We start from the raw sequence: 16,652 nt of genomic DNA, 5'->3' as shown, positions 1-16,652 counted from the left end.
CGAACTTTTGTTTCCACGGGCTGCTGCATTTGATATCAACGGAAGTAGTAAGAACAGTGGTAATATCAAAACAAAAACGGTCACAGTCCGATTTCTGGAAACAGATTGCATATTTATTTTTGTACAAATAGTTTATATATAGTTTTTATTGATTCATAACATTTCAATAGAAATTATGTGTTTACAGTTCTACAAAAATATAAACTACTCCCTTGGATCATCACAAATTAATTTCAAAGGAAATTAAGATTAAAACTCAAAGGCACTAAATATAAAGACTGCTGTAAAGCAAAAGTTTTTCTGAAATGAATATAGTATGATGAAAACTCAGAAAAAATATAATTTCGACAGGTGATATTTCTTAAAAATAGACAAAATATAAGTATCCTGGTAATGCTTGGTTTTTTCTGCATAGATTTTGTAAAACCAAGATAAAGGATATAAATAGTGAAAACCAACACATACAACAAAGAACATGAAATAACCAAAATAACACCTACCAAAAAAACAAAAAACAAAACTAAAACAAAAACAAAACAAAAACAAAACAAAACAAAATACAAAACAAACAAAAAAGACAAAAGTAAATGAGCAACTCAGACTTCATTAAAAATTAGGGGGCATATGGACCAGATGCACCGGTAGGGTAAAGTTAGATTTTTGCATTTAAGATAAAAAAAATATTCAGATTTTTGTATCATTATCAATTTAAATCGAAGATCAGAATTGATATAGCAATCACCAAAGCCTTTAGATTTGTAAAGCCTGATAGCATCTGCAATTATCGTACACCACCACAATAAAATATCCCCTTGGCATACCCCATTTAGTTTCAAATGCCGATAGTTAGATCCATTTTATAGGTATTTCTAATATATCAAATTTAATTCTGTTATTTACGCCAATAAACAAACTCAATGAACAACTTTTACTGCGAAATTAATATGCTGATTAATTAGGATTGTACATTTGTATTAACAACGATCCAATTAAAAATATTTGACTTCTAATCTGTTATCGGTACATGTTTATTCCTTTGCAATCAGTTGTTCACTGTCGACATATTCTAGTTATCTATTTATTTTTTGACGCATAATATAGATAGAAATGAAGACTCTGGGAGACTTTTAATAGTCAGACTGCTGAAGCTGCCTTCTGATATTTCATGCAGGCCCTGGTGGATCCAAATTATATTTTAAAAAGGGGACAGTGGATCCGATCAAGAAACTTATATAAAGAAAGGGGTTCCATGCTATCATTTGTCACTCATTTTTTTGCCAAATGTTTTACAAAAGAGTAGCATAATCCCCGAAACCACCACTCACTGTATCATGCATTTTTATTACGATTACCGCCTCATGACATCGGAAGTCCGGAGATGACAAATAAAAATAAAATTTTGCTTAGACGATGGCATAGGAATTTCGACAATGCTTTTATCGGGAATGGTGTCAGGCTGTGGTCTGGTGTTATTGCTTTTTGTAATAATTTTTCTATTGGGCTATTTTGGTCATGTGTAAAGATAATAGAGCTGCAGGTGCTCCAGGGCTTGAAAAGTGCATGGCTAGAGTTGTTTGCACCATACATAATTGTTGAAATGTGTTCGAAGACTGTCATTTATGATAATGGACTTGTGTCTGGAACTGCCAAAGGAACTAAGCACTTTAAATGACACGTAGCTGTCTATGCGATAACTTCTAGCACTTGAGCTATAAAGCTTATCAACTGAGGAATGTAGCTGGTTGAGAGGGAAATGTATCTATAAGGACATGATTTATTTCAATGATTATGGCGGCTTAAGTTTGAATGACAGTTTCGACCTGGAGGACGATAAACTGAAATTCGACTTGAAAATATTCAGAAACCGGTAAAGGCCAACTAGTAGTTTGTAGCTCAGTTACACAGTATGTCGGAGAGTTTTGTGTTCATTCATCTAGGTGTTCCATGCAAACTGACATCGAACCTGAATATTACGCAAACTGGCACAACTTTAATATACATTATGGAATTGGTGTGTGCTTTTTGTAATGTGCTTTGTAATCAAAATGCAATTGACGATTATTTGTGGCGTAAAAATTCAAACAATCGATTTAAATTGATTCAGTACATGAGTACTTTGATTATTATTCTTTTGATAAAAATTAAAGTATGTTATATTTTTGAAGAGCTGATCAGTCGAGTCCTTGTAAGAGTTATTACCCTTGAAAGATGAAAAATGATGTTTTTTTTTTTTTTTTGCTTTTTTTTTTAAGTTTTCAACCATTATCTTGAAAACTATGATAGAAAGAAACTTTCAATTGCTGAAATGATCCTCATGAAAAGTCCTACCAAAGTCTTCTTGAGTCAAAATTGTTGGACAACTCCTGGTTAACTTTATTGCCCTTGAAAGGGGAAAATTAACCAGATGAGCAATTCAGGCACCTGGGAGCCTTTTGTTTATTATTGCCATGCTGTTGACAAATGATGTTACTGTATTGGTAGGCTTTTGCAATAAACAATTTATCTTATTCATCTATCAGTGGGTGCATGGTCGTAGGTACACATACATTTTCTTTGATTATTATCGTTCAAGCTTCTTTAATTATCTGTGGAATTTTCATTCAGATCCTTCAAGGATTACTCAGGAAGTACAAGGTTTTTTTTTTTTTTTTGAAAATGGAACTGGTACAATGCTCTTTATGTCTAGAACAAGTCAAGGTTTTATTGCATGCAAGCCTAGCTGTTGGTTTCAGCTTCCTGTTTAGCTTGTGTACAAGTGTATTGGTGCTAGGGTTTTTTTTTTTTCATTTCAAAATCTCATTTATTATTAAACATTTACCAACATTTTTACTAGTTTTCAAAAAAAAAAAAAAAAAAGCACATTTATATGTAGTTGTTTTACAGGTGTTTGTGTTTTCAACTCAATCTCTAAAACTGGATATCAGTTGCTTCAAAAACAATATTCATGAGCTGACAATGAAGAGTTGTTTGAGATTGTATGTAAAACACAAATAGCAATTTCTACCATTAACTCCAAAAAGGAGAGTTGGGGTGGTAATAAACTTTTTTTCAAAGTGACCTAGCTAGACCATTGACTTATATTACTAACTTCAATATTATATTAGACTCACTTCAAACTGTGCAAGTTTCATGAAATCTATTATGATAGTCTGGTGGCAAGGTAAAAAGGTAAAAACTTGTGCACCTTTTTTTACAAACTCTAAGGCAACACATATTTGAATTTTTTGGGGTGGGTATGGATTTAAAAAAAAATGTTTCCAAATTTTATTTAGAAAAAAAATGTCTTTAACAACGAAAAATAAAATTGTTTGTTGTATTCAAAGTTATTTACTATATTTAATTATATATGTAAAAAATAAATTGTTTTTCCCAAAAGGTGAAAATGATAGCTAAGAAAAAAATTCATAGCCCCCACAGGAAATGAAATTGTTGCTGCACAAATTAAGATACTTATTGTACAGAACATGTTTTCTAACAGATGTTTTGATTTATTGCATGGACAAACAAGGGTTTATCATAATTTTATAAAGACCAGAAGGGTGATAACAACACAGATAAGTTGAATTACTTTTAATTACAAAATGTACAAATAATTAAAAGTAGTATATAAGAGAAATTATCAAAAATAAAATGATAAATAACATTCAAATTGTTGGTAAAAAATAATGTCTATGAAATTGTTGGTAAAAAATAATGGCTATGTAAAGTAACACATAGGTGGACATACTTGACAACTTAAAATCATACCTTACTGCAATAAATTGCTTTGCAAGGTGCAGCTTGATACAACCAATTAGGTCAAACCCTGAACAGTTTGGGCAAGTATGCACACAAAAATATAACATGTATAAGGTATGATTGACCTCAACACTATCTACTTTTACATTGTTACTGTGGACTGAACAAAAAATGCTTGTTGGGTGGGTTTTTCTCCACCATGAATCACTTCTACCATAGTATCTGACTGTTATATGGACTGGTACTTAATAACATATATATGAGATCTAACATCAATAATGTTAATAACAAATGAGTAAAATCAGCCACTGAGTTAAAATGTAAAAATAAAAATAAATACCAATAAAACAGGATAGAATAAATGAAGGCCTTAAACTTACCAGGGAAACAGTTTCCCCTAGCAACCTAAAAAGTATGTATGTATTTTTTCATTTATTGGAACTTAGTATATCATACATGTACCAAGTTTCGTTGAAATTTGTTACTATGCATGGTAAAAAAATTTAAAGACTTTCAGAGAATGAATATAAATAATACTCACATCTGTTTTGTGTGTATAAATTAAATAACTTTTTAGGGAACATTTTAAAATCCTTCTTCCAACAATTTTTGTAACAAACACTGACAATTTTCAATAAATGTATTTGTATAATATAACCAAATCAACCATCATACAGATTGTCATAGTTTTTTTTACCCTAAAACAGAATATTGTATAAATTCTACAGACTACAACATCTAACTATATATTGTACTCTAAATTGGATATCACTAACAGTATTGCACTAGGTAATACTGTAAACGTATTAATATTCGAGAATTCTGTCAAGTGAACATAATTATGGGTATCACTTTTCACAGTTCAAAAACGATAAGCATTCTATCATGTTAAAACTCAATTTTGCGGTTACTATTTTTCGTGCTTTTCTGTCCACTGCAAAAATAGTGAAAATTAATACTTTTACAGTAATCTGTAACCTTTCTAAATCTATAATATCATTCATTAATAATTGTATATAATATCATATTCATATTCAAGATTTCAGAGTTTTTATGTAGTATAGCTCTTAAATCAGTTATACAATTTATATCATTACTCTAAGTTGGTTTGATTAAATCATAGGCCCATCAAAAATAGGGGGAATGCCCCATTTTGCTCATGAAGTTTGGTTAATTATAAAGAAAAGTTTGAAGTTACAGGCCTCCTTCTTGAACTTCTTGATCCATCACTGGTTTCATAAAGTGAAATTTTTTTTCATAAAAAAAAAAAAGCTAGCAGAGTAGAAAAATGACTTGAGAAGATTCAATTTGAGAATTTAAATGATCTCGTCTTGCTGGTAATGAAATACTGTATATATTGTTTAAATGTAGTTCAGCATATATACATAGACAGATGTAATATATGCACTGGTAAACAGGTGTAATTTAAAGGAAGAATGGTATCCGGAATGTTTCAGTCCCCTGCCGTATTAGGTTCTCTCCTCAGCATCAGATGGCTGATTTTCAAAATACCTCATTTCGCACTAACTTTTGGAACTAAAATTGTGAGAGAATGAATCAAAAAGGGTCTTATTATTTTTACCCTTTTTCCACCTACTCCATGCATGCTTTCATCCTGTGGTAGTGTCTAAGTGCCTGATATTTTATAAAACATAGTAATTGGCTGTTAGTTTTGGAAAGGCACCCCTGATTTGTACTAAAACACAGTAATATTTTTTTCAGTATGTTACCATGGCTAATGGATTTTATAACAATAATCACTAAATTATTTATAAATGACTTGAACATCCACACACCAAGGATTTAAAAAATATGCACTTTTTATGACAAAACACTAGAAATTTTTGTGTGGACTGCCTCAAAACAGCTTTATTTCAACAAAAAGAGACCAAATTTTCAGAAATGACCTAACTGTATTGTACTACCTAAATCAAGCTTAAGGTTTTAAAAGGCATATAAGGAAATATCCATATAAAAGTCACTCAAATAAAACATAAATACATTGGTTAATCAAAATACTGAAGTTCAAAGTTCAAATCAATATGGATTTCATTTAATAAAAGTTATTTAATAACAATAAATATTATTTTAGAAAAAATAATTAACAATAATTAACAATAAAAGGCAATTCTTAACAATCTGACCACATAAGATTAATTTTTATTCTTAGGATTTCTCGTAGAAGAAAATAGTAAGGTAACATAAAACATAAATTGCTGCATTTAAAGCACATGATACGCCCGTTGCCCTTTTAACTTGTACTTATGGACAATGAATTTATATGATCAACTAGAAATATTGTAAGCCCTGTCAAATACCCCCCCCCCAAAAAAAAAAAAAGGAAATAAAAAATGCACAAAAAATTTGGCACTATCAAGACTACCTCAAGTTTAACTAAGTTTGTTGTATTGATTTCTCACCCATACATTTCTATCTTGTTTAAAACACACTTTTCTGACAAGTTTACCAAGTACCTTTTATATTTATTAGTCGACCATAATAAAAAATGGATTGTTTTTAAAGATTTTTTAACGAATAAAATTTCATTGGCTGTTTCCGGCTTTTTTTTAAAGAGTAAAACTTCATAACTCAGAAATGTCAAATTTGACATTTATACAAATTGGAAGGGAGCTTACTTCAATAGATATGAACAATTCATCAAAGTTTCATAAATAGTTAGTGAAAGTGTTTTTGAGTAATTGTGCAAAAACTTGAAAATCTCCTTTTTTAAAGTATAAAAATTCATAACATAGAAACAATTTAAAAAAATCAAAAGGGAGCTTACATGAATACATATGAACAATTCAACAAAGTTTCATAAAAGTTGAGGAAAAAGTTTTTGAGTTATTGTGCGAAAACTTGAATATCCCAATTTTTTTTTAAGTACAAAAATTTATAACACGGAAACAAAAAAACTGAAATTTATAAAAATAAAAAGGGAGCTTACATCAATAGATATGAACAATGAAAGTAGGAGAAAATGTTTTTGTTTTGAGTTATTGTCCGAAATGTGGACGACTGACAGACAACAGTATACCATAATATGTCCCGTCTAAGACAGGTGTATAAAAAGTGATGCAGCATGTATTCTTAAAAACAAAACAACACCTTTTTAGCATATAAATTTGAAAGATATGTTTATTACATCTGGGTTTTCAGATAAACAAAAAATGTACCCCTAAGCAAGCCAGACAGTCGAATAAAATTACATGTGTTTAGCATTAGTGACCCAAATAAAATCTGGAGCTAAATTTAGAAATTTTGACTGAAGGATGTGATAAAACAATCTTTACTTTAAGAATGCTATAATTTAAAGTAATGAAGTATGGGAAAATCCTACGAATAAAAATTCAATCTGTGTGACCTAACAATTGAATTCACCAATAACAAGAAAACAAAATCACTACATGATTGTATAGACCAAAAAAAAACAAAACAGAATGTCAACAATAATCATTAATAATTAATATCAATTAAGTACCATTCAAAGGATTAAGAAATCAACAATAAATTCATTAGAGTTAATAACAACTTGTATTCTTTATTGGGATATCTGACATGGTGTTTTCATTTTGCCCCAAAATTGAGGCCTTTTGCACCAGAACTCTTCTGAGCCAGTACTCCTTTTGCGCCAGTTTACTTTTCGATTTTCGTAGTTAAATTATGCCAATAAATTAATGGTCCTTTTGCCCCAGAATACAAGTAAATTTACATTTATGCTACATTAGATGTGTGGTTATTTTGGTTCATATAATTGGTTGTTCATCTTATATTTTAAGTCAATCTAAATGAATGCGTTACTAAAATACATCTGCAAATCAATGAATATGGCCTTCTTTTTTAATCAGCTATGGGATATGTAAGCGACAGACGGACAGACGAGCAATACTTTATCCATTATAAAATAGAAGAACTATTAAACCATTTACATATATGTTATCCACTTATTTCTCCTTTCTTTTTTGTTAATTATAAAATTTAATGTTGAATTATGAAAAACAAATAATTACAATCCAATTAAAATGAAAATTAAAAAAATAAATAATTATAATAAATAATTTATATTTGGTTTTTATTCTGGATAAATTTTTAAGTATATATGTATTTTTATGTTTCTTTTCTTTAATTCATTTATAATTATTTTTTTTTTATTTTAAAATCATTTTACTTTAGATTTTTACTTCTGTGATATTTAATTTCCTTATTTGTATTTGGTGCAAAAGGTAGTCTTTTTCTGGCGGAAAAGGACTACATGAAAAAATATTTTTTGGCGCAAAAGGACAATGCCCATATGACAATGGATTTTAGAAATAGAAAGGAATGACTAAAACTTGCAACAGAAAGTATCACGCATTAACAGGTAAAATAAAATGATATGAACATAAGAAAAAGTTTCTTGAAAGACTAAATTAGAAAAAAAATCCAAGAGACAAAAAAAAGAAAAATAAATATAAGGATTAAAATTTAAAAAATCAACAAGAAAAAGAACAAATGAAAGCAATGATAAAACCAATTAAACTGATTCCATACATATAAAACCTAATAGTAGCACTCTAGAAATATATGTATAAAAAAGAGTACACAAAAAAATGTAAACATAAATATAGTGGGACCATTCTCATTAAGTGCTGCCATCTTTATCATGTATTGGAATACAGTATATGAAAAACATATTTTAGAGGGTGACCATGGAAAATAAAGGCAATGAATGATGGCACTGGCAAAAAAAAAATTATTAATTACAAAGCAATGTTCTCAATATGAATGTTGATTTGTAATTAAGTGAAATTGTTATTAGAATGATAAAAAAAAATACACACAAAGCACCAGAAACTTTAAAATAAAAGGAAATAGTCAACTCTTTGACCTGTTTATAAGTTTGTTGATTTGTTAGGGAACTTTGAACATATATTGTGAGTCATCCACTTTCGTTACAGAACATCCCTATTCATTCTGATACAATGTATTAAACATTGCATTGAAACATAAAAAGATTGTGGGATGAAATTCACTCTGTGCCACCCATATCACAGGATCTGCCTGCTTTCCACATGGAACAGTATCTTTAATAGCAATTACAGATGTTCCACATAAGCAAGGAGACAGAAAAGACCATTTTCATCCACAAATCTTCCTAAAAAATTCTGCAGAAGTTCAAACACTAAAAATAAACAGAATTTTTATAAACTGATCATAAAACTTATATATGAATACAGTTGTGCATTCTGAACTAACTACTATCCCAATGTATCCATTTATAAATAAAATGGTGACAAATTAGAAATAACTTGCAAAAAAAACCCCAATACCTGTACCATTATTGCAATTACTATAAGCAGGTTCATGTACATGTATATACATGTATAACTTTACCCTAACAAAAAAAACCCAAATAAATTCCTATGTACAGGTGTTACAATCTAGATATAAATTAAACGTACATTGTTAGAAAATATCAAATCTTTTTGTAAGTACATTAGAAACAGTCACATTAGAGGCTTTCCACAGAGTACAAATAAATTTGATACATTTTAGGAATGTACATATCTGTGTATAATAATGCAGCCTGCCCTGTGGTGTGAGGTCTTCCTCATCATTCATTGAAGACCAATTTTGCAGCTGTTTAAATTCACAACTAACATTCTCTCGATGTAGTATATTCAGCCATAATAGAAAAAAATCTTAGATTCTCATTCAGTTATGTTCAAATGTGAAATATGCTCTCATTTTGAATTGAAAGAAATTGACCTCAATTGAGCAAAAATGAAAATAAAATATTTTAGGATGGGTGAAAAAAATCACGTCTGGAAGGAATGAAAATTGAGGATATTTTTTATTTTGGCCTTATGAAGAGATCTTTTCACATTTCATTTTTGCATTTTTTTCTTACTCACAAAATTAGTAAAAATAAATTTCTCATGAAAATAATTTGGCATACAGTTATTGACTTTGACTGATTTCATCTAGGCATGAAACAATAAAATATCACCACGGTTACTTAACCCTTGTTCATCTTATTTAGGGTAGCTTCGATATTAACCATTTAATTTTAAGTATGACACAACAGACAAATTCAACTTTTGCAAGGCAATGCAACATTTGAACCACATAATTAAAAAAATATGCTTTCTTTTCTTTTACTGACAAGTAATGAAAACATGGTAAGCAGATTATATTCCAAATAATCACATCTGGCATTATGAAACACATGTGAAGCAATTCTTGTTATACAGGGCAATACATGTAGAAAAAAGAATATTACATAGAGTTCTTCAATAACAAAATTGAAGAATTAAGGCACAAATTTCTAAACTTACAGTAATCACAAAATCCAAACCAATTAATTTTCCTCTAAAACATATCTACCAGAATCTGTCTTGGTTTCTCTAGAACTCCACATGGCGACCCTACCATCTCGACTTCCTGCTCCGCTAATGATGTACCTATTCTGAGCACAACATAGTGATCTGACTGCATCATCATGAGCCTGTAGTATCTTGACGACTTTCTTTCTATCAGCATTAATGATATGAATTGTACCAGCTCTACATCCAATCCAAATCTGAAACAATAGTCTTATCAGAACTTGGAATATACACATGTATATGGGGAGCTGTAACTTGGAGTATACACATGTATATGGAGAGCTATAACTTGGAATATACACATGTATATGGAGAGCTCACTATTTTGTTTGAAGTATTGTGAAGTAAAAATGATTATAAGAGATGCAGGATTTAATATATATTTTGTAATTTAAGCCTTTTGTTGCTAATCCTGGTTAAGTTTTTACCAATAAAGTCATTTTAAACAAACTTGATCAGTTAATAATGTATTGTGTTTATGACCTGTGAATAAGTAAATTAGATTATCCCCCTTGCAAGCTGTCTCCAACAATAATTATATGTATCTTCTTGCAAATCCATAATAATGCCTATCATTCTTGTATAGTTTCATTAAAATCCATATAGGTTGTTTAGAAAAAGATTGCACTTACAAGATGATACAAATTGTGTCTGGACAGATTGATGTATAAATAGACATATAAACAGATTGTTATTTCTTTAAATATACAAAACTTCATTCAAACCCATTGCTTCCTAGAGATTGAAAACTGAACTATACACATACCTGTATGTAGCTGACAAAGATGAGAACAGTATTTTATTATAGGTAAATGTAGTCCTAAACAAAGATGAGCTCCAAAAGTACACCTGAATTGTTGTATTATTGGGTGATTTTTTGTCTTTTACTTGTAAGGTTAAGAAAGTGCAATTAAAAAAACTTAAGACCTTCAAACAGGAACAGAATGTACCCAATAGCACATCAAAATATTACATTAGTAGAAAATGTACACAAATTGCTTATATTACAGGTATAATAACTGGTACTTTGACCTTATTTCTTACCTCGCTTCAATAAGAGATGTTTGTTCTAAATATTGACCTACCTTGTCCTCTTGTTGAACAATAGCACTTATACCATCTGATTTAGCCAGTTCTATTTTTGTCACCTGTTCACCTCTTTCACCGTCCAAAACAATGATTGTACCTGATCTTCTCTGGCCTACCCATATCTAATAAAATAATAATTAAACAGGATTAAAGACATAGTTGATCTCAGTCTAAAAATTATGATCAAGCTCAGATAGAGAAAGGCTCCTTCTAAAATAAACTTAAGCTAAACCTTAAGTTGGAGACCTCTGTTTTCAGGCAAGAGACTATATCTTCATGCACATTTATTTTGTAATATCAGTCCTTCCCAGTCTGTTAACACTATATCAAAACCTTCAGAGCCATTTAAGGGTTTAAGTCAACAAGGTTAAACCAAGAAAACACTTAAGTTGTAAACCCTTAGATTTACTCCTTTTCATGTGTTCAGACAATAAAAACCTTTACATACATCTTCCAATGATGCCCAAACTTTATATAATATTTTATTGAAATTCATTTCTTGGTTTCTGAGGAGTTACATTTTTAAGGTATCAGGATAAATCAAAGACTGAAGTCTTAAAAGTAGCTAATTGTCAACTATTCTATGCAACTGATTTTAGCTTACTTTCAACATCTGAAATGGCATGAACAAGATATGATCGCTAGAATCTTGGTTCCCTTGATATGATTACTCATTCCTTACCATGTTGACCTTATTGTTTTCCATCAAAACAACTGGTTAATACCAAGAACCATATTAAACAACTGGCAATGGCTATATATAGATATTAGGGCCTGATAATGTATATGACTTATACAGTCAATTGTAATGAGCCACTGTGTCTGAATCGGAAACTGGGTAATGTTCAATGCTAACCGATCATTTCATTTTTTAATTTAAATTTCCTGTTTCAATACAAGCAAAAAATACATGTAGAACACATGTGTACGATATTTAAGAGGTACATTTTGATCTTGTATGAAGCTATAACTGTGATGCTATGACAGTAAACCAGCAGCAATCAGCTGCATGATGCGGAGTAGTAATTTATAATTATGCAAACCATATGTGAATGTAAAGTACTGAAATTACGAATGCAAGTAGTCACTAACAATACATGTACTAGCAACTTAAAAACCTATAAACTGAACTGACATTGTGAAAATAAGTATTTGAAAAAAGTTACCTGATTGTTCTCTGTGATATGAAAACTAAACACCTCTTCAGAGATCTTGTCAGTAGAAAACATGTTTAAAATTGTTCCATCAACATCTAACTTGTAAATTGCCTTCCAAGTTCCTACAATAAATCATTATTGACTGATTAATAAACTGTCAATAAATGTAATTTTGCTACATACATGTAGTTATGTAAAGTACCTCTACAATCTCTTAAACATATCTTTTCACAGGAACAGAAAAAAATGACATATTATTTATTGATGCATTAGACCAAGTATCCTATTATCATTTGTTTTTCAGTGTATTTTTTTTTCAACCTACACCACAACAAAAAATAAAGGACCTGCTGTCATGAAGAATTGATTATTTAAACAGGAACATGATAAACATATGGATTCAGTTTCTTTAAAATGATTATCAGTGGTGGTTGTTAGATGGCAATACCCATTTTTCTGACATAAGCCATTGTAGTGTTCATAAAAAATAAAAAATTCCTGCTACTAGACATCCAGTTCTACTGATCCCTCCAATGAAAACAAATCTACAGAATGAATCTGAAGGCTCTAATTTAAACAATGAATCTGAAGGCTCTAATTTAAACAATGAATCTGAAGGCTCTAATTTAAACAAGTAAAGCTCTGTTATATGACTGTTATAATAATAAATAAAGTGACGTATCTTTTGTCACATGTGTCATGTTTATTACATTCCATGAATATAACAACTATGACGTTTTACTTAATGGTTTTGACCCTACTTACCACACCATAGATATCCATTGAAGAACTTGAGACTTTTCAGCAATTTGATTTTTTCCTTACATCTGTGTATAACAGTAATAGTCTGAACATCCCACTTCAGAATATCTCCATCAGCACTTGCTGAATATACATATCTGAAAAATATAAATTTAATACTAAACAGAAGTACTGTGAGCAGCCTGCATTTAAAAGACTAAGTACAGGTAAATTCTTCAGGTAGATTATCTCCCTTTGAAACTTCTCCTAATGTTTACCTTTCATCATAAAATGCCGCTGAAATGATAAAAAGGAATTGAACTCACAGTGTAAAGGTATAGATACTACAAATATAATACCCTTCACACTTTATTTGTATGCTGCAATTAATTTTTTTAAACTAAAATTGTGATTAACTCAATAATTACCTTCCATCTTCTGTAACAACAATACTAACAACAGCATCTTTATGGTCTGTGAGTGGAGCTCTGTTACACCCAAGTGTCTGTCCATCTATAATGTAAATATACTGAGCGCCTGCCCAGATCTGACCATTCCCTATATCTGCTAAACTCATCTGTTAAAACAAAAAGGTTGTCTGACAAGAAATAATTTAACAGAACAATTGTGTACATTCCAATTAACATGTAAATAAAAATTGCAAATTTATAACCAAATATCACAAAAACTGTGACTGACCTCAGGGACTGTTAACTATACACTTGTAAAGGATAATCATTTTGTGTTATGCATAGTTAAAAAAAATGCTATAAAGTTTGATCAAAGTTGAGGAGAACTGCACTTACAAGCTTTAGAATAGGTAAACCCAATGCAAATTGTAAAGTTGTGTTATCTTCCTTTTTTTGAAAGCATTCAACAATAAATGCAGTGCTTCATGAACATCTATATTATGATGCTGGGGGTATTTACAATCATTACTATTAAAATTGATTAAAGAATGGACAGATCTTGAAAACCACTTGCAAATACTGTGATAGTGGATACCAATTTTTGTGGAATGGGGAAGAAACACATGTTTGTGGATTCTAGAATTCGTGATTTTGAGGTTTTCAGTATACACATAAATGGAAATCTCCTTTTTTTGGAAACCAAATTTTGTGGTTTGCTACAAGATTGAAGTCATCACTACAGAAGTTTTATGGTCGTCATCATGAACTTGTGGATTGTTATGGTGTATCCATCAGCACCATGAAAACTGATTTATTCAACGGGTCATAGTTTTCCTTTCCTCGTTTGTCTACCCCAGACTTGACTTTTTATGAGCAACTCGGCGGGTGTTTCTAGAAAAGCAGAGAACACTTACCCTACCGGTGCACCTGGTCCATGCTCCCAGTTTTTAGTGGAGTTTCAGTTGCTCATTTACTTTTGTAACTTTGTATGTATGATTTTAGTTACTTTATGTTCTTTGTTGTGTATGTCTGTTTTCTATGTCTGGTCTATGTGCCTGAATTACATTCTTTTGATTACCGCTATAACCTTGGTTCCCTTGATTACTCTTGCCCTTCCCACAAAAAGCACGAAAATTATTATCCCACAAATAATACTTTTACAATATGAAATTAAATTCACTAAAGAAAAATGAACTTCCAAGAATGTGTATATATAACCTACCACAACATGTTTGGTCTGTATAAACTGCGACTCTAGGTTCCATGTAGTGGCATCAAATACTTTAATCTTCCCATCTCCCATACCGCACCATAGTCTAGGCAACACATGCAAAGTAGGATCTGAATCAAAGAAAATTACATTGGAAAACTTAACTTGATGCAGGGATTCAAATCTACAGAGCATGGCACACAAAATTCATCAATTGAATCATAAGGCTTGTTTGTTGTTTTTTCTTTGTTTTTTTTTTTTTTTTTGCGAAAGTAAAAATGAACAAGCGTTCACATGGTTTACCTTTTCAGGGCTAAACAAAAATTTCTGCTTCAAGTAAGTCAAAGGCCAAGATACTTCAGGGAAATGAGTCAAAGTAAAATAAAGCTAACAGTTTACATGGTATGAAATTTCCACAAAATAAGTCAAAGCTACAAATAACTTAATCTAGGTACTATTGCCATCAAATAGTGAATGCATTTGTTATGAGCAGACAGACAGACACATATTTGATCAAAATAATATTAATATGTTTATCCTGTTGCCAAAGAGCAATTGACAGACATACATTTGACAACATTTATAACTCTCTTACATTACAATTACCAGTTGGTGTATAAGATAATGGGCAGGCAGATAGACATTTGACAACAACTTCACCTTAATCATCATATACATATATACTTACCATCAGGGCATGGTTTCACAAAGTACCCGTAAATCCTTAACAAATCAATGGGACGAATGTGCACACACCAGGTAAGTCTTATATAAATTTTGTGAAACAATGTCCTGGTGTATAGAGTACACATTTGGCAGAGAGAAAGACAGACACTTGACCACAATTATATTTTTATTGTGTTATACTTATCACCAGGAGTATAAAGTAATGACTGTACAGTATGTCTGTGTGTTTCACCAGTACAAGGGTCTATCATACTTACCACCAGGAGTATAAAGTAATGACTGTACAGTATGTCTATGTGTTTCACCAGTACAAGGGTCTATCCGATTGAGAAGAGTGTCTAATGTTTCTCTTGGTAGTTCATGTCTCTTCTCTTCCATATACTTGGTAAAGTAGCAAAGTTCTTTGGCAATCTCTATCGGGTTCTCGTGGTGAGTGGTCTCTTCATCTTCTGAGCTAAAAGGGATAAGTAATATTTAATATCTAATTAGTAAAAAGTTCTAACTGGTAAAACAACCCAAGGGCAACATCTACCGTATAAAGTCAAGCTTGAGGCACTGTCCAGGGGCTAGACAAATGTTTATGAGATTTTCTTAACTCTTCTTTTGAATGGTCATCTTGATTCATTCAGAAAAGCCCCGTGCAGGCCCGGGTGTAAAAAAAATAGGCCTGCAGCAGCGCTAAGCTTGTCGTAAAAGGCGACTAAATAGTGCTCAGAAACCTAGCCGGGGGCTAGGCGCTCTGCCCACAGAGCAACTGGGATGTGTGCCCCAGGTGGTGCAATGGGGTATCCCTGGCATGTTACATGCTGGGGTTGTCAGGCTATAATACAAAAAACCTGACCGCAAACCATAGTGGTGCACCGTGTTGGGAAAGATGCCACGTTCCTCGCACGTTAAAGAACCCTGCTATGGTATTCGATAGGAGTAGGAACCTTTGCGCTCCGCCACAGGAGGCTAAATTGCCCAACCTTACCCATCCCTCCCTTTTCTAGTGTCGACCCTACTGTCCTTGTGTCCCATCCTGTTTTTCATTTCATCATCATTTCATGTTCATTTTATCATCCGTTTCATGTTCATCGCACAGGATGTGAAAAAAATCCAGGCATAAACACTACTCATTTCTAATCCACGAAGTTGTTTAGTGTTCAGTTCTAATTTGCATAAAGAGGTAGGATTAATTACTAATTGTTGCAGAAGTGTAAAGCTTTGAAAATACATTCTCTTTGCAGAAGATTGAAAGGGATATTGACATTTA

At 31.3% G+C, this 16,652-nt stretch overlaps 1 protein-coding gene across 6 annotated transcripts in view; it reads right to left on the bottom strand.

Annotated features, from left to right (window-relative positions):
• Positions 1–3,555: 3,555 nt before the first annotated feature.
• LOC148598950 (DENN domain-containing protein 3-like) overlaps positions 3,556–16,652 on the bottom strand; it is a 39,181-nt gene continuing 26,084 nt past the window's right edge. For 4 of the 6 annotated variants that reach the window (XM_088560806.1, XM_088560810.1, XM_088560807.1 and 1 more), the window contains 7 exons: positions 15,655–15,851; positions 14,723–14,841; positions 13,519–13,667; positions 13,115–13,248; positions 12,359–12,471; positions 11,189–11,314; positions 3,556–10,300 (listed from right to left, as the gene is read on the bottom strand). In XM_088560806.1, the coding sequence (XP_088416932.1) occupies positions 10,079–10,300; positions 11,189–11,314; positions 12,359–12,471; positions 13,115–13,248; positions 13,519–13,667; positions 14,723–14,841; positions 15,655–15,851 (1,060 nt within the window). In that variant the 3' untranslated portion in view covers positions 3,556–10,078. The remainder of the gene's footprint in view (positions 10,301–11,188; positions 11,315–12,358; positions 12,472–13,114; positions 13,249–13,518; positions 13,668–14,722; positions 14,842–15,654; positions 15,852–16,652) is intronic. The other 2 variants (XM_088560808.1, XM_088560809.1) reach the window with 2 other exon arrangements.

The sequence above is a fragment of the Perna viridis genome, chromosome 14 (assembly GCF_037379345.1).
Source record: "Perna viridis isolate PV_CMFRI_1.1 ecotype Kerala chromosome 14, ASM3737934v1, whole genome shotgun sequence".
Lineage (NCBI taxonomy): Eukaryota > Metazoa > Mollusca > Bivalvia > Mytilida > Mytilidae > Perna > Perna viridis.
This window is presented reverse-complemented; position numbering and strand designations above follow the sequence as displayed.